Below are 26,398 nucleotides of genomic sequence, written 5' to 3' on the forward strand. Positions count from 1 at the left end.
AAGCCTCAGTCATGTCTGGACTTCTCCTGCCTTGCTTGATTCTGGCCCCTAGTCGGCGCTCAGTGAATGCTGAGTGAATAAGTTGCTCTGCTGGAGCGTAGGTGGCTCCAGTATTCCCGCCTGGCACTTGACCCCAGTTCATGCCGTGAGAAGTAAGGTTTCCTTTAAGGCCGTGTTCCTCATTTGGTGAGAGGGTTTTTTTGCTTTCTTGTTTGTTACTTCTGTCTTAATAGCTTTATCACTGAGGTTTTGTGATTTAGGTTTCCGTGCTGATCCCTCTCTTGGAGAATGGAGAGCTCTTGATTCCTGGCCAAGGTGACTGTCTGAAAGTGGCTCCTGGATTTCAGTTCTTTGCAACCAGGAGGTATGTCCCATTAACCCTTCTCTTCCCACGATGGAGCCTCTTCCTAAGTCCACATGCTAGAGTGCTGAATACAAAAGTCTTGGAATAGAGTTCTCTGGGCCCATTTTAAGCAAGGTTAGTTAGCAGTGATGACAGATTCAACATTCTCATTCCTGACTTTTTTTTTTAATGAATTTGTTTAATTTTTTTTTGGCTGTGTTGGGTATTCATTGCTGCACGCAGGCTTTCTCTAGTTGCAGTGAGGGGGGCTACTCTTCGTTGCGGTGCTCAGCTTCTTACTGTAGTGGCTTCACTCGTTGTGGAGCATGGGCTCTAGGCACACGGGCTTCAGTAGTTGCAGCACTCAGGCTCAGCAGTTGTGGCTTGCGGGCTCTAGAGCACAGGTTCAGTAGTTGTGACTCACGGGCTTAGTTGCTCCGCGGCATGTGGGATCTTCCTGGATCAGGGATTGAACCCGTGTCCCCTGCATTGGCAGGCAGGTTCTCAACCACTGCACCACCAGGGAAGCCCCTTCCTATTTTTAATGGAGATAATTAATTTAGAAAGTAGAAGTGTTTTTTTTTTTCCCCCCACTTAAAAATAAGTAACCAGTCTTAAAAAACTTTGTCTTGTTTTCATGTTTTCAAACAGAATCAGAGATGAGACTGTTGTCAGATAGCCCTGGGTTTGAGTCCTGACACTGACACTTTGTACCTCTGTGTACCTTGCTTGACTGATTATGATGGGGCCAATAACACCTACTTTACAACTTGGTGTAAGTTATGAAGGTTAGGTGAAGTGACTAAAGACCTGTCACATAGTAAGTGCCCAGCCATGATGGTGGTGATCATAAAGCCATGTAGACTTCAGGCATTTAAAAAAACTAATTGAATATAAGCATCAACAAAGGAATAAAAGCTAAGCAAACTTAGTATATGTCCCTATCTACTTTTAAAACAATGTGAAGGCAGTGGTTTATTTCCTACTACTTGTCTATAACTGTACAGCTTCTCTAAGGTCTTAAAATGCCCAAGAGTGAAAATAATGCCACATTGTATTTAGTGATTATGTTAGTGTTTACTGTACCTCTGTGAACATTCACTTCCAGATGGAATGCAGAGCTAACAGTTCTAAGGAAGACCTTGCTAGGCCCTGTTAGTTTTAATAGACCCTGATTTTATTCACAGCGATGGTGAAGTTCTTTCCTGCTAGATACATTTCCCAGAAAGTCCTGGTACCTCATAGAAGTATGTCACACAAACCTGAGTTCAGTGCTTGGCTTTGCCATTGGTAGTCATAGTTGAGTGAGCAAGGGACACTACTCTCCTTCTCTTCCATACAGTTCTTCCTTAGAGTTAGAAGAAAAGAAGGGCACCATCCCCTCAGGGCAGTTGTTGTGAAGATTAAATTACATGGCTTAGGTGTAAGCCCATGGCTTGCCCAGAGTATGTGTTTAATGAATATTCCTTCTCTTCTGGGCATGTTAAATAATTTTAGGTACTGTCGCTTTTGGTAATAAGCAGTGAACTTATTTTTGGTGCTATCGGTCTTGGATTAGGTTTTCTTTTTCCTGAAGTTATGTCTTAAGGAAAAGGAGCATGTTGTTGAGTTCAAAACGCCTAATAGGATCATTTGCAGTGATGTGAAAATAACTTGGTTAAAGCCCTATCACTCCCCCTAGGAAAATAGTCAAACCTGGCTTGGTGGCAGCCTTTCGTTGTCATCCTCCCTATAAGCCCAACATAGTGCTGTCTGGCACCTGAAGGAGCTGTGAGTTTTACTCAGATATGAGAGAACGTCTCGCAAGGGATAACCAGGGGCATAATTCAAGATTAAAATTGGGAATTTTGTGTGACTCTGTTTTCCATTCTGAAATACAGACTCTTGAGCTGTGGAGGAAATTGGTATCGACCGCTAAATAGTCACGCTACTCTGCTAGACAAATACTGGACCAAAATTTACCTGGATAACATGGATAAAGCAGAACTGAATGAGGTATGGGGTTATTTGAAAGTATCAATGCTTTTCTTTCTTACTCTTCATTATTAAAAGTGTCAGACTTACATGTAAACAGAGGAAATAGCCCAATGAGTCACCAAAATACTCATCACTCTAAATTTAACAGTTGATATGCTGACATTTTACTGTATTAATTTCATCTAGTAGTTTTTTTACTGCTGTGGCCTCTCCCGTTGCGGAGCACAGGCTCCGGACACACAGGCTCCGCGGCCATGGCTCGCGGGCCCAGCCGCTCCGCGGCATGTGGGATCTTCCGGGATCGGGGCACGAACCCGTGTCCCCTGCATCAGCAGGCGGACTCTCAACCACTGCGCCACCAGGGAAGCCCTCATCTAGTAGTTTTTATTTGCTAATATATTTGAAAGCAAACCTCATAGCATTTCACCCTTCAATACTTTCATGCATCTCTAAGGGCATTTCCGTATATAACCGTAATGATTATTATACCCAATAAAATGAATAGTAATTCCTCAGTAGCACTTAATTTTCAGACCATGTTTAAGTTTCCCCAGTTGTCCCCAAAGGCTCTTTTTTATACTAAGTTGTTTTGTAACTAATACCTTTCACACTTAACAACTTCATGTACATTTTGATCTGGGTATTAATGAACATTGAGATGACGTATTTTACAGGTTCTATACATCGCTTTACTTTGTAGTGTCTCAGGTTCTCCGCGAACACTAAGAGGTGTGCCTCCCTTTACCCTGCCAGCCTCCTGTCTCCCCTCAGATCTACCTTCTCACGTGGGAGGCGTCCTGACTTGCAACGTTTCATCTTGGAGAGCAGCAAATAAAGCATTGTCAGTGATCTCATTCAGTCATGGCAGGGGTGCTTTCCTCTTTCTTGGTATAAGTGTTTGGATAAATAAGTGGCACCAGACAACCTTTTCCAATATTTTATCTAGCATTTAGGTATTTACTAGCAGAGGGGTTTTCAGAGTTCCCCGATTACTGGGTAAACCTCGATAGTATAATCTCTAAGAAGCCTTGCCTTGATGGTGTGATTTTATAACTCTACAGCCTGTTTTACACCTGTGAGTTTCTCATCTCACCCGAGTTCCCAGTTGTGTATTTGTGTGTCCTGTATGTCTTTCTTTTCCCCTCTTGCCGCCCTCAACTATAAGCTCCTCCAGTAACTTAACTCAGCTTTGGTGTCCCCAGCATCCAGTCCGTGCCTGGCGCTTTGTAAATGTTTGTTGTATTGCTCTGTCGTAGTGCTCCTCTTCCGTTTGCTGTTGTAGACCTTTAAATGTTTTGTTTTCAGACTTAAATTGTGAGTCTTTTCTTTAAAGGAGAGGGCCGAAGTTCACATTCAGGTGTAATTCATTGGGGATTGAGAGGATGAGAAGAACATTTGACGGCCACTCTGTTCTTACTGTATTCTGTACTTGAAGGATGAGCCAGAGCTGCTCCTTCCACTCCTGCCTCGATCAGCAGTGTGTCCCTCTGCTCACCACAAGTGCGACAGGAGCACACACCTCCTCACTTCAGTGACCTAGGTCATATGTAGGTAGCTGACTTTCAGAAGCTCACTGGTTATTTTTAAGCTTCTGGACTTACTAATCCTAATAACACTCTCCTAAATAAATGACTGGTAGCTAAAAACCTTGTGTGTATTACTTAGCAAATAAAATACTCTCCTATGCCGACCTCACGGGGAACACAAGGAACTGCACTTCTGTTGCTGCCAACCACAGCCGTCTTATGCTTAGAAAGACTGGCTTTGACTTGCTGCTGGAATATCAAGTTACACTTCAAAAAACAAGCTCTTTACATAATGCTAGTCTCATACCTAGTCAGTTTTGGGAACTTACCCCTAGCAGTTTCTCACACCTTGTCTCCCCCATACGCCTTGAATGTGCCCTGATGCCTCACGTGCTGGCACCAGAGATGGCCTGCTTTCTCTGCCGGCAGTCCTCTCTCACAGTCACCAGCGACCTCTGCCAGGTGCCTCTCCTGCTCTGTGAAACCTTCCCGGGTCTCCCAAGCAGGGCCGACCATGCTGTCCTTTGGGCTGCAAGCTTGCTTTTGCTTTCATATCTGCTGCTTATATTAGGGGGAGTTTCTCGAGGACAGGTTCCATTCCTTATTTTGTTTTGTTTCTCTGTCCCTGGAATAGTGCCTGCTACAAAGTAGGTACTTAATAAATGTTTATTAAAGGAATGAATCTCCAAAATACATATCAAATTGATAACCATATCATGTTAGATTAGTTTATTATGTGATGCTGTGTTTAAATTTTGACATTCATGTTAATAACAAAAGATGTTTTTTGACTAAGATAGAAAACGACTAATTGGTTGGTACATATAAATCTCTATTCAGAACTTTTTTTCCAGATAACTGAGCCCTTACTAAAGTGTTAAACCTAACAGAAATTTTTTTCAAGTAAAAACAGCTTTTTTTTTTCACCTTGATCATAAATATACATGCTCGTATGATGGAATTACTACTCAGCAATAAAATAGAATGAACTACTGATACATACAGTAATGTCTGGATGAATTTCAAAAACGTTATGCTGAGTAAGAGAAACCGAACTACACACTACATCCCGTATGATTCCGTGTATATGATAGATTTGAAAGCAAAACTGTATAGAGATCTGAATCAGGTGCAAGATTCCAGGGACGGGGATGTGGAGGAAGGGAGTGATGACAAAAGGGAACATTTTGTTTTAGGGGTGATGGAAATAAGTATATTTTGTTTATGGTAGCCAGGGTCCACAAATATATGGGCAATTTTGAAAATGTTCCCTCCGTACACAAAAAATGTATATTCTGTATTTGAAAGATCCACATGTGTATCCATCAAATTGAATTTGTTGATTTTATTATTCTCTTTTTCTGTCCTTAATTTTCAATACATCTGAAATATGTTTTCAATAATATTTGTTGTAAAATCCTCCAGTTAAAAAAATATATGAAGAAATAAAAATCTATGAGATCTACCACTTGATGACACCGTTAAAAGATTTTAGTGGACCGTACAACTTTAATATATACAAAATATGTTGATATTTCATATATAAATTGGAATCGTGATATTCTTCTCAATTTAAATGTATTAGGGTGTAATATTTCTAATATATACATGATATTTTTCTTCCTTCTCAAGTAGACTTGACTTAGCAAATCCGTATCATAAAAGTGTTGAACCAATATTATGGGCACCAAGTATTATACTGCACAAAATTCTTAATAGTTACCAAAGTGAATTGGACTAGATCTTTTGCTTGTTAAATTCTGTTGTCTGATAAAAACTACTTTTTATCAGGACTTAACACTAGCTCCTTTTACTGTGACTTGCTTTAAAAAACTTTCCTTTTCCCATTAACTGCTTCTTATTTGCTTTTGTCTGAGAAATGACTTAATGACTGTACTAGAATTGTGTTTAAAAAATTAGAGTGCATATTACTTGAAGGATACTTCAATGAGTAAGTGCCTGGGACTTGGTTGCCTATGTTGCTTGAGACTCCTTTCCCATCTAGCTTCTATACCCTAAGCTGTGTGATAGGTGGTGAGATTGCCAGATAACTGAGTTCTGGGCAGGAAAAAGTCATGGTCTTTGAAGGGTGGGAGGTATGGGTGAGGGTGGAAGTTGTTATACTTGGTTAAGATGACAGATTTCTTAGAAAAATTCATTTTTGGTTGACTAGTGTCAGCAGCAGTTTATGTGTGCTTTTAAAAATCACTCTGTCTGCTGCTAAATTTTCTTTGCTTTTTTTTCTCCCTCTGTCAGGTTCTTCAAAATAGATATCCCAGCTTATCGGTAGCAATTGATCACCTGCTTGACATTTACATCCAGCTTACTGGAGAGAAACATCACCCTCTGAGTGATAGTTCTGTTGGAGGGGAACAGGCACCCGAGGAAGTTTCAGAAACCAGATGGGAACACAGAAGACTAAGCCTTGAGGGGAGAGAATTGTCTCTCAGGTACTGGGCTAAACACTTTTGGTATTTTAAAAACTGCTTCCCTCAGAAGTTCTTAGCAGCTAGAACTGAGTGGTTACAAGAAGTCAGGTTTTGAAATTAGACGTTTGGGCTGCTTCATAGTGTTCAGTCCCTTTTTGAGATCTGTAGTTACTGAATGGGAAGGCTTATGAAGGTAACATTATGTTAACTTTAACAAATAACTTTTTTCTTCCAGTTTTATTGAGATGTAATTGACACAGCACTGTATAAGTTTATGGCATATAGCATAATGATTACATACATCATGAAATGATCACTGCAATAAGTTCAGTGAACATCTGTCATTTCATAGGTACAAAATTAAAGAAACAGTAAAAAAAAATTTTTTTTTTCTTGTGATGAGAACTCTTAACTTTTCATATATAACATACAGCAGCGTTAATTGTACTTATGTTGTACGTTATATCCCTAGGACTTACTTATAACTGGAAGTTTAGCAGATAACTTTAAAAGCCAAAGTCGGGGATAGTTACTGACATAGCTCTTTCACTGGATGTCCTTTTGTGACACTTGGGGTCTTAAAAGACTCTTGGGTTTTGCTCTGTATAGTGAGTTCCATGCCTTTGCACTTCGTTCTCAGTGGTTGACTTGCCCTTTGAGGAGTGAGAATTAGGTGTGGGCACCTCCCCTCAGTTTGCTCTGAGAATTAATTGCTCCCTGTCTCCTGCTACCTTGTCTGGCATGGATGGGGAGAAGTGAGTTCTAGGTCATTTCCTGGTAGGATAGGGACTGGGACCACTCATTCTTTTTCCTGACACTGTTTATCTTCTGTTGCCAGAAAAAAAGGAGAGTCTTTGTTGTCAGGTGTTCCCAGACCTAAATAAGCTCTGATGCCTTTGATGTCTTTGGCCTATGGTCTTTTATTTCTTGCCCCCCGCCCCCCCTTTTTTTTAAAGGGATCTGCTGAATTGGTGTAATAGGATTGCCCACAGCTTTGACAGTCTGTCTTCATCAGCATCATTAAATATTTTTCAAGAGGTAAGATACAGTCTTCCTGCTTGTTTCTCTGCGCTCTTTAAGGCTGTTGATTTCCACTGTTATTTTCTGTCTTGACTGCTATCAAAAAGTTTTCTTTTGTGTAGGTACTGTTTATTCTTAGCTACTTAAAACTGAACTAGTGTTGCCTTAAAACTAATTGGGCATAATAAATGTTTTGTGGTTTTTGAAACAGGTTACTACTAATTTCAAATAAGTATAGTTTGAATTAGAGTAAAACAGATACAGTACTGAAATGAAAGCTTAAATGAAAAGAAAGTCTCCCAGGTGATAATACTGTTATAATATAAAGTGTTTCTAAGATCTTTAGTATTTATTTCTATATATAATTTCTTAGTCTATTTGATAGAATTACATTTGTCTTATCCCACCACTAGCCTCAGTAGGGCCTTTTTAACTTTAGTCCAGAGACATTTACGTGGGGTTTGTAAAGTACATCCTTGTGTGCTGGACGTGGGAGGGAAGCTCTATTGAACCGTAGCTCTGCCACATTCAGTAGAACAGAGAGAGATTTATTCCCGCCTGCTTAAGAATAAAGTGATGCTGCCTGAAGGTCTCTGGGCTGTTAAAACATCAACCCATTTTGACTCTAAAGTGTTCTGGTTTCTGTCAGCTAGGACTGAGGAGAGAATAGTGACCCATTTGGGTTAGCAGTTTCTCTCTGTGTTTGGTTAACTTACTTTGAGGGGAAAGAACCCACATTTGGAGCACACACTTAAGCCGGCCGAACTCTGAAGTGCTGTGTGCCAGTCCTTTAATCCTCTCCCTTCCATTGAAATTTCCTTTCCATTCTCCTACATTTCTGATCTTTCTTACAGGTAACCTTGTTTTGTACTTTTCTTTATTTTATTTTATTTTAAAATTTTTATTTTATTTATTTATTTTTGGCTGCATTGGGTCTTTGTTGCTGTGCGCAGGCTTTCTCTAGTTGTGGTGAGCGGGGGCTACTTTTCATTGCGGTGCGCGGGCTTCTCATTGCGGTGGCTTCTCTTGTTGCAGAGCCCAGGCTCTAGGTGCCTGGGCTTCAGGAAGTTGTGGCTTGCGGGCTCTGGAACGCAGGCTCAGTAGTCGTGGCGCGCGGGCTTAGTTGCTCTGCAGCATGTGGGATCTTCCCGGACCAGGAATCGATCACGTGTCCCCTGCACTGACAGGCGGATTCTCAACCACTGCGCCACCAGGGAAGCCCCCCCACCCCCGTACTGTTAATACCCTGATGTATCTCCTTCTACACCCTTTTCTATGGGAATGGGATTAAGAACTTTTTTACTGTGTCAGAACCCCCCCCCACACACATACCCTTGAAGAGATCAGGCCAGTTGTTTTACAGAATGTTTCCACCTTCTGGCTTTATCTGGTTGCTTCTTCACTGCTTTGACACCAACTGGTGGCCTGCAATTCAGTTCAGTTTTGATACTGACTACCTGGAGTTAGTGTAGACCCCACAGGATCTACACTGAGGACTGAGGGCTCAGTCCTCCGCAAGGCTGCCCCACTTTAGACTCTAGCCGCAAGTCTCAGACGCCCACCCACACTTAGGACCTATCAGCTGTCAATTCAGGGGTTCCCACAACTTCCTCAGGTACAGTAATCACCTCACAGAACTCATTGGAAGCTCTGTACTCACCATATAGGTCACAGTTTTATTATAAAAAATATAACTCAAGAACAGTCAAATGGAAGAGACACATAGGGCAGGGTTTCAGGAGTCTGAGCACAGGCACTCCTGTGGAGTCAGGGTGTGCCACCTTCCTGGTACATCACTTTGTCACCAACCAGAAGCTCTCTAAGCTTTGGATGTCCAGTGTTTTATTGGGGTCTTATTCTGACATTGGCTATTCGATTGAACTCGGTCTCCATCCCCTCCCCTCCTCCAGAGGTTGGAGATGGAGCTGGAAGTTTCAACCCTTGGTCTTTCTGGCCTGGCCAGAAACTATCTAAGGGCCCATCAGGAATTACCTTGCTTAGCATAATAAACCTGGTAAGGTCCATAAGGGCTCCAGTAAATAACAAAAGACACTCCTTACTCCTGGTAATTCCAAGAATTTTTGAAGCTCTGTGTAAGGAATTAGGGACAAAACTAGATACATTCTTTTTTAAATGCTTGCATGAAGTTTCTTGATGTATGACACTTGGTGGTAGCAGAGCCAGATATATTCTTTGTTTTGCCGTATACTTGTGTCCTGTGCCTTGTTACTTTATCTGTCTTTCTTGTAAATAGAAGTGTAACAAAATGCTTGATGTATTCAAATTCAGTTTTTGTGGGGTAGAATCCATTTGGTGGTGATACGTACTTTATATTTCATTATAGCAGAAGACATGTATCTTGTTGGCCTATCAGTAGTTGCTAAAATTAAGTACTGGGTTAGGGTAATGACAGTGTAATCCCTTTATTGCACACCAGGAGTCTCCCTTTACATCTAGAAAGCAATCTTTTGGTGTTACCTCCACTGTCTGGAAGTCGTTTCCCACCACGGAACCATATACCCAAGGATTAATGCTAATTGCTATTATTACCTGAATTTTGGATTTGCAAACTGAGGCGTTTGTGTGTGTTTTCCTGATTAACCAGTATTTTGATAGTAAAGCCTTCACATTTTTTGGTGTCCTGTCTCTGTTATGGTAAGGTCCTTTGAGTCTAGGGTTAGTACTTTATTTGTATTCTCCTTAGTCTTACTTGCAGAAAAGTTCTGCTGGATTTTATGTTCCTCCCTTTTTTTGTGGCCTGGATAGTGATGCTCTGTTATTAATGTATTATTTTAAAAATCAGTTGGCATTTACCTTGGTTATTTTAATAGGCTCTGGACTGTTTCACAGCAATGCTTTCTAAGCAGACAAGCAAACTGAAAATGGCAGAAGTCATTGGAAGCAAGTTGAACATTTCCAAGAAAAAGGTATGTAATGCTATTTTTACTTCCCTCTTGAAAGGAAGCTGGGATATTTAGCTTAATTGCTGACCTCTGGTCCTTACCTGGAACAGGTTTTGCAAATAACAGCCTCCTCTGTCATAGTTGGTAGTTTCATTGCTGCCTCTCATGGGCATAAAACTCACTGTCTCCTGGATAAGTAGTTCTCCTTGTGTTCCACGTTCTTAGAGTGAGCTGCCTTGCATCGTTTTTCACACGCACACCTTTTTCTCCGGTGCTTAAGGAGCATGTTATTCTGTAGGTTGTGGTTTCAGGACTGGAACCATGTCTTAGTAACACCTTTGTCTGTAGTTCTGTGCACAATTAGATTTTTTCCAACTTTTTATAGTTAATATCTTCAAACATCAAAAAAGTTGAAAAGTGTTAGTGAACACCTGTATACCCACTACTTAGGTTCACTGCTGATACTGTTAATATTTGCCTTTCCTGTTTTATATCAAAATATGTACTTCTGGAGGAGAGAGCCTTTCGGCAATGGTGTTGGTAGCTGGAGAAATGTCTGGGGCTCGTCTAGAGGCAGATATTTGGCGTTCCCAAATGAATGATGACTCAAAAAAGCCTTAGTCAGGAACCGAGATGGTTAGAGGTGTTCCTTAGGTGTATGAAACTATCGGGATGGTTTTGACTGCAGGTAACAGCACCTACTAAAAGGGGCTGAAGTAATAAGTATGTTAATTATAGGAGACAAGAGAAATGAGACTACCATGATTGGCTTAGGTTGGTCAATATTCAGCCCCTTTGGTTGAAGAGGGGTTTACCTTCCCTGGGCAATTTGCCCCTTTTACTCCTGCCCCAAACCCTGAGCAAAATCTTGGTTCTTTGAGCTAGTGATGAGAATAAGGCTGACGGGTACGTGTCCTGAGCCTCTGTCACAGCTTCTCTTTCTGCTTTGGCTGTCGTCAGATGTATCATGGTTTATTCACGTGACTGTTTCCTGCATTATGTTAGAAATTTAAAGCAGAGGAAAGCATAGAGGAAGAAAAATTACTTTGATTTTTTTCTTATCTTTTAGGAGTAAAACTTTCTGTTCACTGTGTTCACTTCATATAGGTAGATAGAGGCTCATTTGAATGAATAAAAAGTACTGTTACAGGGAAACATTCATGATCAGTGTTTTTAAAAACATAAACTTGGAGAATTTCAAAAAATATAATTAAAAGCTAACTTACCTATCTTAGAAGCCTGAAAATGCCTCTTAGTAGAGGGCCTGTTAGCGGAACACAGTAAGCCTCACGGACGAGAAGTATTTGACGAGCATGCAGAATTTTACTCAGGTAAAATCTTCCCCCTCCCATAGGCTGAATTCTTCTGTCAACTTTATAAACCAGAAATTACGATCAACGAGCTAGATGTGCAAGTGGGTAGAGTGCGGCTTCTACGGAAACAAAGTGAGGCTGTCCACATACAGAGGTAAACAGGGTTCCAAACAGATCTGAGCACTGTGGGGTCGTTGGGAAATTGATAGAAGGAATGTCTGGTCCAGCCCCTTATCTTTGAGTAAAACATGTCAGAACTGTGATCTCTCCAGTGTACTAGACAGTAAGGAGCAGTGACTTCCCAAAATGTGTTCTGTGAAACTAGATGTTAGTAAGTGGAGGAGGTGATGAGGGTCATTAGAGACTTGGGACTAGCAAAGGTGTATCTTTGATTTTATTCACTGTAGTGTATTCAGTGAAGTAAGCATCACCTGGAGGTCAGGCTTGGTCCTAACATTAGTCTGTTAATCCCTTGAGGGCTGGAATTGTATACGTTTCTGAGATTTATTAAAGTTATTTATTAAATATTTGCTATATGCCTAACGTTGTACTGAGTACCTTTTTGCATGTTTTCTCATGTAGTGGTTATAGTAAGCCTATGAATTAATGTGTGTGTTAGTGTCCTTAGGGCTCTCCTAACAAATTACCATAAACTTGATGGCCTAAAACAGCAGGCATTTATTTTCAGTTCTGAAGGCTGGAAGGCTGAAACCAAGGTATTGGCGGGGCCACACTACCTCTGAAGACTCTTGCCTCTTCCTGGCTTCTGCTGGCTCCCAGCAGTCTTCGGTGTTCCTTGCCTTGTAGCTGCATCAATCCAATCTCTGATGCCATTGTCATATGGTCTTCTTCCCTGTGTGTATTTCTTTGTGTCTCTAAATTTCTCTTTCTTTATAAGGACACCAGCCATTGGATTTAAGATTGACCCTTAAATCCAGTGTGATACGCTTTTAATCTTATTATACCTGTGAAGAGCTTTTTTCCAAATAAAGTCACATTCACAGGTTCTCAGTAGACATGAACTTGGGGGGAACATAATTCAACCCACTACGGCTAGTAACTGTTGTTATCCAGATTTTACAAGTTAGGAAGCCGAGGCTAAGAGAGGTTAAGTCATTTGCGCAAGATGACATAGGTAGTACAGATGTTTTATCTTATTGGTGTTTTGAATTTCCAGAGCCTAGTGAAGTAGCAGTTAGGTAAACGCTCCACGTATGTAGAATGAATGAATTCTGCGATTCATATGTTGTAAGGACATCTGTTATAGCAGTGGTCCTCAACCTTTTTTGGCAGCAGGGACCAGTTTCGGGGAAGACACTTTTTCCACGGATGGGGTTGGCGGGGGGATGTTTTGGGGATGATTCAAGCACATTACATTTATTGTGCACTTTATTTCTGTTATTATTACATTGTAGTATATAATGAAATAGTTACACAACTCACCATAACGCAGAATCAGTGGGAGCCCTGAGCTTGTTTTCACTTGCCACTCACGGGTAGGGTTTTGATGAGAGTCTGCAAGCAGTCGATCTACGATGGTCTCAGTGCAGTCACACCTCTCTGCTAATGATGATGTGTATCTGCAGCCGCTCCCCAGCTCTAGCATCACCGCCTCAGCTCCCCCTCAGATCGTCGGGCACTAGATTCTCATAAGGAGCGCGCAGCCTAGATACGTTGCATGCAGTTCACAGTAGGGTTCACCACACTCCTATGAGAATCTAATGCCGCCGCTGACCTGACAGGAGGCAGTGCTCAGGCGGTGATGCGAGCGATGGGGAGCAGCTGTGAATACAGATGGAGCTTCACTCGCCCGCCATTCACCTCCTGCTGTGTGGCCCGGTTCCTAACAGGCCATGGACAGGTACCAGTCCATGGCCCAGGGGTTGGGGACCCCTGTGTTATAACATGAAGACGGTCACTCTGAGTTGTCTCCTTCTTGTTTGTTGAATCTGGGAAATCTGATTCCTCAAAATAACACAAAGGGAAGCTTGCAGCCTGTTCCTCCAGCTGCTTACATACTTCCCCCTCCCCAGGGAGAAGCTCACCTTTGCTGCTACGAGGCCATCCTCTGTTCTTATTGAACAGCTCGCGGTGTGTGTTAGCAAAGGGGAGCCTGTGTTGCTGGTGGGAGAGACCGGGACCGGCAAAACCTCCACCGTCCAGTACTTGGCTCATATTACAGGTAACCTCCTAGAGGGGAAGCACTCTGCCCCCAGGCAACAAACATTTGACACTGACTGCCTTTTTATTATTTTTAAAAAATATTTATTTATTTATTTGGCTGCACCAGGTCTTAGTTGCGGCATGTGAGATCTTTTTAGTGTGGCATGTGGGATCTGTAGTTGCGGCATGCGAACTCTTAGTTGCAGTGTGTGGGATCTAGTTCCCTGACCAGGGATCGAACCTGGGCCCCCTGCATTGGAAGTGCAGATCCTTAGCCACTGGATCATCAGGGAAGTCCCCTGACTGCCTTTTTAAAAAATAAAAAGTCCAAAGAATATTGGAATTTAAGAAGTGCCACCACTCCACTTCCCCTGGAGATAAGCACTGGAAATTTTTACCTTAGAAATAATGTATTCTTTCCCCCTGGAAATAACCACTGTTAACAGATTGGCATTAACTTTTTTCAGTTCTAATCTGTGGTCTGCAAACACATACAGATTTGGTTTTGTTTTGAAACAAACGGGATCATTCTCTATGTATTACATTTAGTTAATAAGCAAATTGGACATCTATTTTTTTTTTTTTTAGTTTTGTATTTTTACTTTATTTATTTATTTTTGAGGAAGCAGATTTTATTTATTTATTCCCCCCCTTTTTTTAAATTAGTTTCTGCTTTATAACAAAGTGAATCAGTCATACATATACATCTGCTCCAACATCCCTTCCCTCTTGCGTCTAAATTGGACACCTTTAAAAACAGAACTGCCTCATTCCTATTCTGATGGCTAAATAATATTTCACACTGGATATTTATTTAGTTCTAATTCATAGACAGACATTGACTTACTGAAGGGTTTTTTTGTTGTTTTCAGTTACCTGATGCTAGAGCAGTGAATCTTCTTTTACATATCTCTCTGGGTTAGGTGAAAAGTTTGAATAGTCAAGATACCTGAAAGTAAAATGAGGGGGTCAAAGGAAATGCACATTTAAAGATTTGCCCTGTGCCCTTGTCCACACATCCTTAAGGATCACACTGGATATTGTCAGTCTTTACATTTTCAGGATAACCCTTTTGCCCTTTCTTTATTAAAGGCCACCGTTTGAGGGTTGTCAATATGAATCAGCAAAGTGACACTGCAGACTTGCTGGGAGGGTAAGTGTGATTTTAAATCTTATTCTTGTTTTGTGTTCACTGTTTGAGGTAAGAAATACTTTTTTTCTGTAAAGCTCAAAACTAGCCTTGGAAAAACGTTCAGAGAATTGCCCCCCTACGCCCACCCCAGCAGGGTATTATTTATTAGAATTTATTAAGGAGCTCTTGAGTGTATAGATGTTTCTTTTCATTTTAAAGAACACTTGAGGTTCTTGCTCTCAAGGATCCTGCTGGGAGGGGCAGGAAAACAAAAAGGTAAGTATGTAATCAAGTAATGTTTGTGTGTGCAGTCATTTATCTGAAGCCTGTGTTCTAGACTCACTGCCTTCAAGCTAGGCTCTCCAGCAGTTTGAATATCTTTGAAACATTAAGTAGCCTCCACTTCGTTAAATGGGACTTGGCTCATGGCGCTCCACTGTGGTTAGTAAAATGCCCTTCTTCCTTATTTGTGGTTTTGAATATGTTAGTTTCATGAACAATTTTAGTCTGTGCTGAAGGCTGTAAAAGCGATGGCTGCTATTGGCATACCTTATGTTGAACCCTAATAGGGTCTGCCCCAGTGACTCTAAGCAGTTGTTTACACAAACTCTTAAAGGCATAAGATAATAGAATTTATTGTCCTTTTTGCTCTTTGTGATATCTGCAAGAAAGCTCTTTATTTACTCTGTTTTGAGGACCACATCATGCTGTAGCATTATTTTTACTATCACTCTTTCCTTGTCTCATATCCCTTCCTGCTCTGGATGGAGTGCTACTTTGGAATCCTGCTTCCTTTGGTGCTTCTCATGTTCTTGCCGTCCCGACCTATTACTTCTATTCTGCTCTACAACTGCCACTAATTATGTATTTTAAATTTATATTCTGTCTTCAAATCCGTTAGCTGAGGCTTACCTCTCTTACTCTAATTCTACTTTGACTTTATTTTTCCCCAGGGGTCTTTCTACCTTGTTTTCGTTTTGCTTCTCTTCAGTTAATTGACACTTAATCTCCCCATTCCCTCACTGTGGTACTTGCAATGTGTTCTTATTAATATATGGAATTTGTTACTTAACTAGGCATGTCTATATTACTGTGTATTTCTCTCTATCCTGTATCTATCTGCGTCTTTAATAATATCCTACTGTTAAGGATTCCTAACACAAATGGCATTAATCTCGTGCTAGTTGAACATGCACTGGGTCTGTCTCTTCTAAGAACTTGTAGTGTCACGTCAGCTGTTGCAAGTAGTTTTAAATGTAGTGAGTACACATTGTGCCTTGATGCAATTAATAATACAAAAGGTTGAAATCAGAATTTGTTAACTGGAATTTTATTTTGGTGCAACTTGGTGAAAAAAATACATATCCATTTGTCCTTGTTAGTAGGTTAGCATCAGTTATCAAAAGAAAACTTACATACGTTTCAATTTTTGTATAGTTGGAAGTATGCCTTGTTTTCTCTTCTTTTGTATTATTGGCAAGTGGTGTGTAAATCACATCTTTTAATATATATTATCGATGTATGAATGACTCCTTTGCTTAAGAACCCTTGTGTATACAATTGGAAGACCAAAAATGATTTTAAAAAGACAAGGGAAAAAAGAAAAAAAGGAAAAATAAATAAAGGCAAGGGAGTAGAAAACAAAGCAGCAGGTAGGGAGGTGGGATAAAGAAGGGCTAATATTTCTATTTTGGCAATGTGTGGTTAGTTTCATCTAACTATGAAACTAGTTCTGTGTTTTGTAACTTACATTAAACATATTTTGCATTTATCAAATACTATGGTTAAAATATAATAAAAGAAATTTGTAGTCCTAATTAGTCTGGTTTGCAAATCTGGATCCTTCAGATTGGTTTTTAAAAAAGTTATAATTAAGGATAAATATATGTTATAAAAGTAAAGCCTTCAAGGCCATTAGGCTCTTAAATTGCATTACTGCAGATTGCCTTCTGATCTTTGTTTGCATACGTACCCCCTTAATTGTTTTTTTTTTTTTTTTTTTTTTTTTTTTGCGGTACGCGGGCCTCTCACTGTTGTGGCCTCTCCCGTTGCGGAGCACAGGCTCCGGACGCGCAGGCTCAGCAGCCATGGCTCACGGGCCCAGCCGCTCCGCGGCATGTGGGATCTTCCCGGACCGGGGCACGAACCCGTGTCCCCTGCATCGGCAGGCGGACTCTCAACCACTGCACCACCAGGGAAGCCCCCCCTTAATTTTTGATTAGTGTTAGTGTGGTATATCTTTTTCCCTCATTTAACTTTTAACTCAATTTTGTCATTCTATTTAAAGTAGGTTTCTGATAGACAGCACATAGACCTTCAGATTACCTGTGAGTAGAGAAGTAAGCCGAATTCTGACAGAGTTGGGGTAGAGAGAGCTTATGAGACTCTGTAGAAAAGAGTAGAAGATACAGAGGACTTAGACGAAGCAGGTAAAAATCATTCCAGAAAAGGAAAGTCTACCATTAAATGACAGAACACAGGTTCACATCCCTGACTATAGGGAATAGGATTCGGGGGGTAGCCTCTGAGGGAGAAACAGATAACTAGAGAAGGGGAGGGATCCTTGGAGAAGTTAACGATGAAAGGAAAGAACAAATGGGAGGAAAATTAAAGATCTCATAGAAATAGACATAAAAGGGCTAACCTGTGTCCTCCTCTAAGCCACCCATGGAAACATCCATACAGGACACTGCACAGCAGATTGCAGGGCAGAAGTGCATGCTTTCAAACCCAGAATCCTGACCCCAAGTGAAGTGAACCGTTTACCTTTTCAGTTACTCAGCATGCACTGTTTTGTGTCTCTTTTACACTGCATGTTCTTTCATGTATGATAATTTTGGAGAGTCATTTTCTTTTGTTCCAGCCATTTTCTAGTGAACTCTTATATGTGGTCTCCATGTATCGTGTATGTAACAGGTAGACCCTGAGTGACTCTCCATGAGGGCCAGGTGTTCTAGACCTCCCTCCCCTCTTGGCCTTTAGGTTGCTCCTGAGGCATATTTTCTCTGCAAAAGACATCATGGAAACCCTGGTCTGTAATGGTTCGTAGTTTGATTTCATCAGTTCTCCCTGTGGCTGGTTAGTTTCCGTTGAGTATTTGTGTTACAGTTTATTTCTATTTATTTATTTTTCTTTTCAGAAAGGTGTATGTATGTTTGTTCATTTATTCATCACTTGAAACATATGTCGACTTAACCGTTCCAGCCACTATGCTTTCAGCTTTAAATGAACAAAATTTTTTCTTAAGGAGCTCAGTCTAATTTGAAATATAAAGCCATTTCTTTCATGAATTCAATTCACTGAGCCAATTACTAGTGGTAATAGTTGTCACAGGTAACTCTTAAATGGCACTCCTGTGCCAGGTACTATTTTGAGTCTTTATCTGTGTTCAGTCACTTAGCCCTCTTAACAACCTGTTGACTATCCCCATTTACACTTCGAGGACCTGCGGCTCACAGGCATTAAGTGCCCTGTTCAAGGTAATGGCTAGTCCATGACTTGAGCCCAGGCAGTCTGTCTTGATCGTCTCCGTCTTAGTCATTACTCTGCTGCCGCAGTTAGCTTTGGATCCGTCTGTTCTGTCACCTTTAAGACTAGCTCTTGTATTTAAATCACGTGTGTGTTTAATTTCTTACCACTTCTTCTGTTGTCATTGTGGTTCATCATCCTCTGCCTGGTCCAGTGCAGGGCTCTCATCTTTGCTTCTACTCTTACCCTCCCCACAGTCTCTCTTCCATTTAGTATTTACAATGATCCTTTTATAGTGTGATCAGATCTCATCACTCTCTTCCTCAGATCCTTCCACTGACTTCTCCGTCCATGTGGAATGTACTCCAAACCCTTCATCACCTGGCTCCGGCACGTCTCTGTCTCCTTCCTTTAGCTCTGCTCTGTGTTGATATTTCCTCTGTGGCCTCCCCTGCTGCCCAGGGATATTTGCTTAGCCTAATCCTTCCTTGTTTGATTTTCTTCAAATTCCTGTCTTTAACACAGCCTCTTCTTACTATCATAGTCAAAGTACCAATTCTTCTTTCAGCCACTCTCCTTTCACCTTATCCAGTCAAAGCACTTGCTACTTGATATTTTATACTAGTAGATGTATTCCCGTATTGTCTCTTTGGTTAGATTGTAAGCTGCAAAGGGGCAGGACGTGGTGGGTCTCATTTACTCAGTGCTGAACTCTAGCAGGTGCTCAGTAAATCTCAGTTGAATAAATGGAGTAAAGAAATGTCTTTACTAATTAATGGGTTAGTGCTTACTGGGAAGCAATATTGAGTTTGTGAAGTTCTCATGCTTTCTGTCTCTGGAATCAGAATCTTCCGTATAGATGCTCAGTATCAGGGCACTGGGTTTCACTCATCTCATTGTTCCTTCTCACAGGCCAGTGAGTAAATAGTATCCATGAGTTCTCCAATTGTGCTTGACTGTTCTGAAACATATTTTGGTATTGTTTCAGTTCTCAAATTATATTTCTTAGAAACAAAATTTATGTCATCATCCTTGAATTGTAGTATTTAGTATCCTAGGCCACGGAAAATTGTATACTTGAGATTTTCCAGGAATGATCAGTGCTGCTTGGGCAACTTCTTTTAAATTTAGCTAGAGCAGTGTTTCTTGACTCTCTACGTTATTAACCCCCCCAATATTAAATTAAATTTTAATTTAAATTAATTCCCTAATTCCCCAACCAGAAAAGTAAAATGCTAAGAAATAGGAGAGACTCTGAATGCTGAGAAATAAAAAAAGTTGAGCCTTGGAAGGTCACAAACCATTGCAATGTCTTAAGATTTTTTTTTAACCGTTCCCCTCCCCCAGTTTTAAATCTCTTTGGGAGTAGTCTCCCCACCCTCCATTGACAAGGCATGATGTTCAAGTAAGTTCTTAAGATGCTTGAATAAGTCAATTTCAGACATTATATTTTTCTTCTAAAATGTTTCAAAAACCTTTTGGTCCATCTTAATAGAATATGGTTTATCATCAAATATACATGATGTTTATTTAAATATGTTCGTAAAATCAGTGACATGCCTTTCACTGCCCAGTTTGGAATTTCAAATTTGTTCATAGTTTATCTAATACTAGTTTTAACCTTTAGTATAGGTGCTTCTAACACTTGGAGTGGAGAAAATAGATTATAATTTAAAACTTTAACATAGATGTAAAGTATTTTGTTATTTCTTATTTTGATTAGAAGAAATCTTACACCTATTCCTGTTTTCTAAGGCATACTTTCCAACTTCTGTTAGCTTTAGAAGTTTGCGAATCACATATTTACCTTTTGTTTCAGTTACAAACCAGTGGACCATAAGCTTATTTGGCTACCCTTACGGGAGGGATTTGAGGAACTCTTTACTCAGACGTTTTCCAAGAAGCAAAACTTTACATTCTTGGGACACATTCAGACCTGTTACAGGCAGAAACGGTGGCACAATCTCCTCAAACTAATGCAACATGTGCACAAATCGGCTGTCAACAAGGATGGAAAAGAGAGTGAGACTGGTAAGAATGTGACCCAGGCTGCCAGTGGGAGGGCATTCGGCTGAAGTTTAATTAGCAGAATTAGGAGAAGAGTTTGGGGGAAGAATGAAGCAATACACATTAGAGCTTTCTAGGACTTTAGGCAGAGCTGACTAGTTTTGAAGTATTGCTGCTCCTGTGACTCTAGTCAAGATTTCCATCAAAGCAGGTGGTCGCTGATGTTGATGTACAGTGCCACTTAGTGGTTAGTAAGTCACATGTGCTTAGAAGAAGAGGTTACTTCCAGAAAACTGGATTCCACAGCGAGTGGGGCTTTTGGTGGCTTATCTTCTTCCTCATCTATAAAGTGGGAATAAGAGTACCTACTTCAAAGGGTTGTTGTGAGGATAAATGAGTTGACCAGTACGTATGCATATAAACAAACTGATTAGTATAGTGGCTGCACATGGTTGGCATTATGTAAGTGTTTGGACTTAATTTTTTATACTTCTAAGATGTGATTTTTGTGTGTGTTATGTTAATTGTGTGTTTTTTAAAGTTATATATATTACAACTCAAAATGTATGTTAAATTCTTGTCTTTATTTTTCTCTAGGGTCACTACTAAAAGAGAAGTGGGAAGCATTTGGTCTTAGACTCAACCATGCCCAACGACAGATGAAAATGACTGAAAATGCCCTATTGTTTGCATTTGTAGAGGTATTTTGCTTCAGTTGTTTAGGTTAAGGGAATGTTGATCTGACGCAGAATGCAAGTTTAAGGAGGCTACTGTTCTGTATTCTCTTCATGTTGACATTTTAGGTCTTGTTGTTTAAGACAGTAAACACTTAATGAAATAATTCTTTGGGGGGGGAGATTTTTTTTAATGTCCTTTATAGAAATTATAAAGTCTTGGTTAACACCATCATTACTATTTTTAAAGATGCAGTTGAGAACAACTAGTGAATTTTTTTATTGTTTCATAGCTGTGTGTGTGTGTGTGTGAGAGAGAGAGAGAGAGAGAGATTTGGGTCCATTCCTGTTAGGACACGTTTTTGATTCCAGTGCATGGGTAGCTCTACTATTTTCTCTCCTGTGACCTTGCAGGATCAACTTAGTTAAATGTTTGTGACTTAAGCTTTTTATATTTTTATTAAAGAAGATTATTTCTGTGGCATTCTTCAGACCACACTCTAAGAGAGGTGTAGGAATCTTACTTGAGATGATGTCTTAGTAAGAGATAAAGTCCCTCAACCATATATCCATTGTTGTGGGAAATTTAGTCATCAGTGCTTAATCTTAACATGATTGTTTCTAAAATAACCAATGAAAATGTCAAGTGCTCTCAAAATAGGGTTTATACCTATTTCATGACTTGACATTACACTGGATTTTAATGTTTGTTCCGTTTTATTTTTTTCAGTTTTATTTACAGAAGATTCTTTGTTAGGATCACCATGAAAACAAAAGCATAAAGCAGTTTAATAATAGTAAAGCAATTAAGTTTCTGATGTTGTGTCACTTGAATAGATTATCATTTCATTGCTTTTGGAAATAGAACTTGAGGAGATCAAATCAGTAGAGATGAGGAAAGATTCATCTTGATATTCTTCAGCAACTGTGAAAGGCTCTGAATTACAACCACTATACACTCTTGATTTAGTCATTTATCTTTTCTTGGTATACTCATAGCCTGATCCTGTATTTATTTTGGGTCTTTTTAATAACCAGTTGGTTACCTTTAAACATCTGAATACACTGTAAGTTATTATTTGCCTTACCATCCATATAATGGGATGGTCTAGTTTATTGCATCTCATCGTTAGGCTCAGAGAGATTCCCTTGGCCCTTTTGGATATTTGAAAAAGAGTTAACTTGACCTTAACCCTGGCAACCAGCTGGCAGCCATTTGGCATTAAGGTGTAAGCTCATCAGGTAGGAGCGGTTTGCCCTTGCCTCTGCTTCTAACCCTGCTCACATAACTGTTCTTGGTGAGTGTGTTTGTGTTTGAAATGGACCCGTAACATTTTACTTCATCTTCTAGGGTACATTAGCTCAGGCTGTAAAGAAAGGAGAGTGGATCTTGTTGGATGAGATTAATCTGGCTGCTCCAGAAACATTAGAATGTCTGAGTGGTTTACTTGAAGGCTCTTCTGGCTCTCTGGTGTTGCTGGATCGAGGAGACACAGGTAGCACTTGATCCCCTTGGGGTTTGACATGATGCGAGGCCTTCTGGCCTCTTTAAAGTAATAGTCTTGAGACTTCCCTGGTGGTCCAGTGGGTAAGACTCCATACTCCCAATGCAGGGGGCCTGGGTTGGATCCCAGGTCGGGGAATTAGATCCGGCATGCTGCGACTAAGAGTCTGCATGCCACAACTAAGACCCGGGGGCAGCCTAAATAAATAAATTAATTAAAAAAATTTTTTTTAAAAAGTAATATTCTTTTGGTTAGGTCGATTACATGGGCCTCCCAGTGTGATTTATTTATTCTGTAGATAGTAATTTTCTGCAAAGTCTTATTGTTAGATGATATAGGGAATGAAAAAAATACGATAATTTGTCAAGGCATTTGGGTAGTGGGTAATAAGGCATGCACCCTCAGTGACAGTGTACGTGCTGGTGAATAGGTGATGAAATATAAATAGCATGAACAACCTCACCATAAGAGATGGTGGGATGGCAGTTTAAGATGAAGTTGTGTACATAGATCTGGAAACTGATTTCATTGGGGTTTGAGAAAAGGCAAGGATGGTTGAGCAGCCAGTACCAACCTTGCTGAGCCTTGAGGCATAGTGGTCCACCCTGGGGTTCAGTGGAGTTAGTCTTCCCCTGATCACTTATTGTAACAAATTGTTGAGAATTTATAGTTTTCTTTTAACAGAACCACTGGTTCGTCATCCGGATTTCCGTTTATTTGCGTGTATGAATCCAGCAACTGATGTGGGCAAAAGAAATCTCCCACCAGGAATAAGAAACAGGTAAGGGGACATGGCTTGGTTCCTGGAGCTGTTTTTAAAATTAAGTTCTCTTTATTTATTGATTGGTAGTATTAATGTATCCAACCCTCATAACAATGCTTGAAATTTATTGACTGCTGATAGAGGAATCTTTTTACTTGTAGTAGTCTTCTTTCTGTAGGTGGTAGGAATGTGGAAAACTCCAGAACACTGGGAGTTTTTTTCCTTTGGGTTGTGCGTATGACATTTAATGGCTCGTGGATATTGTTGAAAACAAAAATCTTTCCTCCTTCAGATAGCCTTTTAGCTATTAGAAAACCTTCACATACGAAATAATAGTATATCATATAACAACGTAAGTGCATTTTAGGCAGAGTCCTCTTGGATGAGACTAATGATTTGTAAAAGAACATTTAAGTTTCAGTTTTCATCATTAAGCACTGACTGACATGAACAAGATGTTTTATGTATGTAGCATTTGGGAAAAGATAAATGACCTTGAAGAACCTAAGGGCAGGGCAGGAATAAAGACGCAGACATAGAGAATGGACTGGAGGACACGGGGAGGGGGAAGGGTAAGCTGGGAAGAAGTGAGAGAGTGGCATGGACATATATACACTACCAAATGTAAAGTAGATAGCTAGTGGGAAGCAGCCGCATAGCACAGGGAGATCAGCTCCATGCTTTGTGACCACCTAGAGGGGTGGGATAGAGAGGGTGGGAAGGAGACGCAAGAGGAAGGGGATATGGGGATATATGTATATGTATAGCTGATGCACCTTGTTATAAAGCAGAAACACACCATTGTAAAGCAATTATACTCCAATAAAGATGTTAAAAAAAAGATAAATGATCTTGTTTATTGTTGGTAACCTTTTGTTGAATCTGAGTTTTAAAATAGTGTTAAAACTTTACTAGATCTTCTCTCACATTATAAAAGTAGTAAAAGCTTTTTAGGAAAATTTTATCAACCACAAGACTGTATTTTCCTTTGCTACAACTATGAATTTTTGATAGTGAGGCTTTTTTGTTATTGTTGCATGTACTTTTTGTTACATATAGTTGTAATCAAAAACACCTGAAAATGAGGATAAATAAAGTCTTATTTTTGTAACTGTTTTTGCAAGGACTGTTTGACTTTCTTCGAAGTAGTAATGGTAGATTTTTGGTAACGGTTACATTACCTTCTGTTTCATTATGATCAATCTGTATCTCAAGTTGAAAGGCCTTCATAATTCATATTACAAGCAGGTAAAATGAGTTTATATAACTTCTGTCTTGTGTTTTTGTATTGTCAGAATAGCTGTATTAACTTCCTCAAAAATGGTTACTATGGAATAATTGTCTTAACAGGTTCACAGAACTTTATGTAGAAGAATTGGAAAGTAAAGAAGACTTACAGATCCTTATTGTGGATTATCTGAAAGGCTTGAGTGTGAACAGGAGCACAGTGCAAGGAATCATAACGTGGGTTCTTTTTGGTTTCTCTTTATAAACTTTTCTCTGAGCATTAAAATGTGTACCTCATGCACGTATACTGTTTTCTTCTTTTTTGCTTCTAACGAGAGAAGACTGATGGAAGGATTATTTAGATTTTAGTTTAATGTTGGAACCTTATGGACTCCCTTGGATTTTCCTAAGGAAACTACATAGACAGCTTATGAGAATGTGTATTGTCGATACCTATGAGAATACGTAAACAATTAGATAACGCTCTCCTGATTGCTTCTTTATTCACAGCTAAGAGTTTGAATCCCTTGAGGAGATATAAATGGCTTGTATTTTGATCTGCCTTGGTGAAATCCTATTTTTTGCAATTTGCATATTAGCTTTGTGGAATATAGAGGGGGGAAGGTTTATATAATTGATTGAGGCCAGTTTGGAATTATTAGAGTCTTAGCTGAATGAAGTATAGAGTGGTTATATCGCCTGGTGCTTTAATTTGAGTTTCTTTCCTCTGTTTTTTGTATGCCATGTGGAAAGGGTGCAGTCTTTTGTATCATAACACCCTGGGTTCTAGTGCTGGCTCTGTCAGAAACTAAGTCTGTCATCTGGGGCATGTCACTTAGTTGATTTTATCTGTGTCCTCTAAAACAAGATACACAATATGTAAAGATTTTGAAGTTGGATCATATTAGTGTTTTACTTTGCTTTTTGTTCTTTTTTCCTTATTTTTTTTTACAAATAGTTATTGAGTGGCTCAGATGCTAGGGATACAGCTATAAATAAAACAGACAACCTTGGTTCTTTTCATGGAGCTTTAATTCTACAGGTGGAGATAATCAGTAAATACTGTTATTTTTGGTTGTGATAAGTGAAGAAAAAGAACATATAAAGCAAAATGCTGGTTAGAAAATAAAACTTGGAGCCCGGTTTTAAATAGGTTAGTCAAAGAGGCATTTGTCAAAGGGCTTCGTAGTGGTTTGTCACACTACATTTTAAAATCAGAGCACTTTTTGTTAGCCAAGAATATTTAGACAAAAGCGTAAATATGTGTAGTTAAAGTTCAAAAAGCTGGAGATAAAGCAGCGTGGCTGAAGTGCGGCTCTTATAAAATGCTGATAGGGCTTCCTTGGTGGCGCAGTGGTTGAGAGTCCGCCTGCTGATGCGGGGGACACGGGTTCGTGTCCCGGTCTGGGAAGATCCCACATGCCGCGGAGCTGCTGGGCCCGTGAGCCATGGCCGCTGAGCCTGCACGTCCAGAGCCTGTCTTCCGCCACGGGAGAGGCCACAACAGTGAGAGGCCCGCATACAGCAAAAAAAAAAAAAAAAAAAAAAAAAAAAATGCTGATAGTACAAGAGGTTCATGTTCCATATATAAAAACCCACTTCTGGAATGTAGAGTCTTTCTACAAAAGAAAGAATGTCTAGCTAGATTGCAAAGAGGGAAGACATCTCATTTGGGCAAGAACTTGGGTTTTATCTCTTTATTTGGTTGCACTGGGTCTTAGTTGTGGCAGGTGGACTCTTCAGTTGTGGCATGTGAACTCTTAGTTGCTGCACGCATGTGGGATTTAGTTCCCTGACCAGGGATTGAACCTGGGACCCCTGCATTGGGAGTGCGGAGTCTTATCCACTGCGCCACCAGGGAAGTCCCTTGGGTTTCATCTCTGACACATGTTTGGTTATACTTGATCTTGCAGCATGTGATCATGAATTTCATGAATTTTTTTTTTTT

The 26,398-nt window shown here is 40.0% G+C and overlaps 1 protein-coding gene across 3 annotated transcripts in view; it reads left to right on the forward strand.

Annotated features, from left to right (window-relative positions):
* The window catches only part of MDN1 (midasin AAA ATPase 1), a 159,137-nt gene that overhangs the window by 28,451 nt on the left and 104,288 nt on the right, over positions 1–26,398 (forward strand). For all 3 annotated transcript variants that reach the window (XM_082633597.1, XM_082633598.1, XM_082633599.1), the window contains exons 8-20: positions 261–364; positions 2,224–2,338; positions 6,103–6,296; positions 7,232–7,313; positions 10,127–10,222; positions 11,553–11,665; positions 13,545–13,693; positions 14,767–14,827; positions 20,094–20,305; positions 20,879–20,982; positions 22,307–22,451; positions 23,145–23,241; positions 24,574–24,687. In XM_082633597.1, the coding sequence (XP_082489723.1) occupies positions 261–364; positions 2,224–2,338; positions 6,103–6,296; positions 7,232–7,313; positions 10,127–10,222; positions 11,553–11,665; positions 13,545–13,693; positions 14,767–14,827; positions 20,094–20,305; positions 20,879–20,982; positions 22,307–22,451; positions 23,145–23,241; positions 24,574–24,687 (1,586 nt within the window). The remainder of the gene's footprint in view (positions 1–260; positions 365–2,223; positions 2,339–6,102; positions 6,297–7,231; positions 7,314–10,126; positions 10,223–11,552; positions 11,666–13,544; positions 13,694–14,766; positions 14,828–20,093; positions 20,306–20,878; positions 20,983–22,306; positions 22,452–23,144; positions 23,242–24,573; positions 24,688–26,398) is intronic.

The sequence above is a fragment of the Mesoplodon mirus genome (assembly GCF_964341445.2).
Source record: "Mesoplodon mirus genome assembly, chromosome: 10".
Lineage (NCBI taxonomy): Eukaryota > Metazoa > Chordata > Mammalia > Artiodactyla > Ziphiidae > Mesoplodon > Mesoplodon mirus.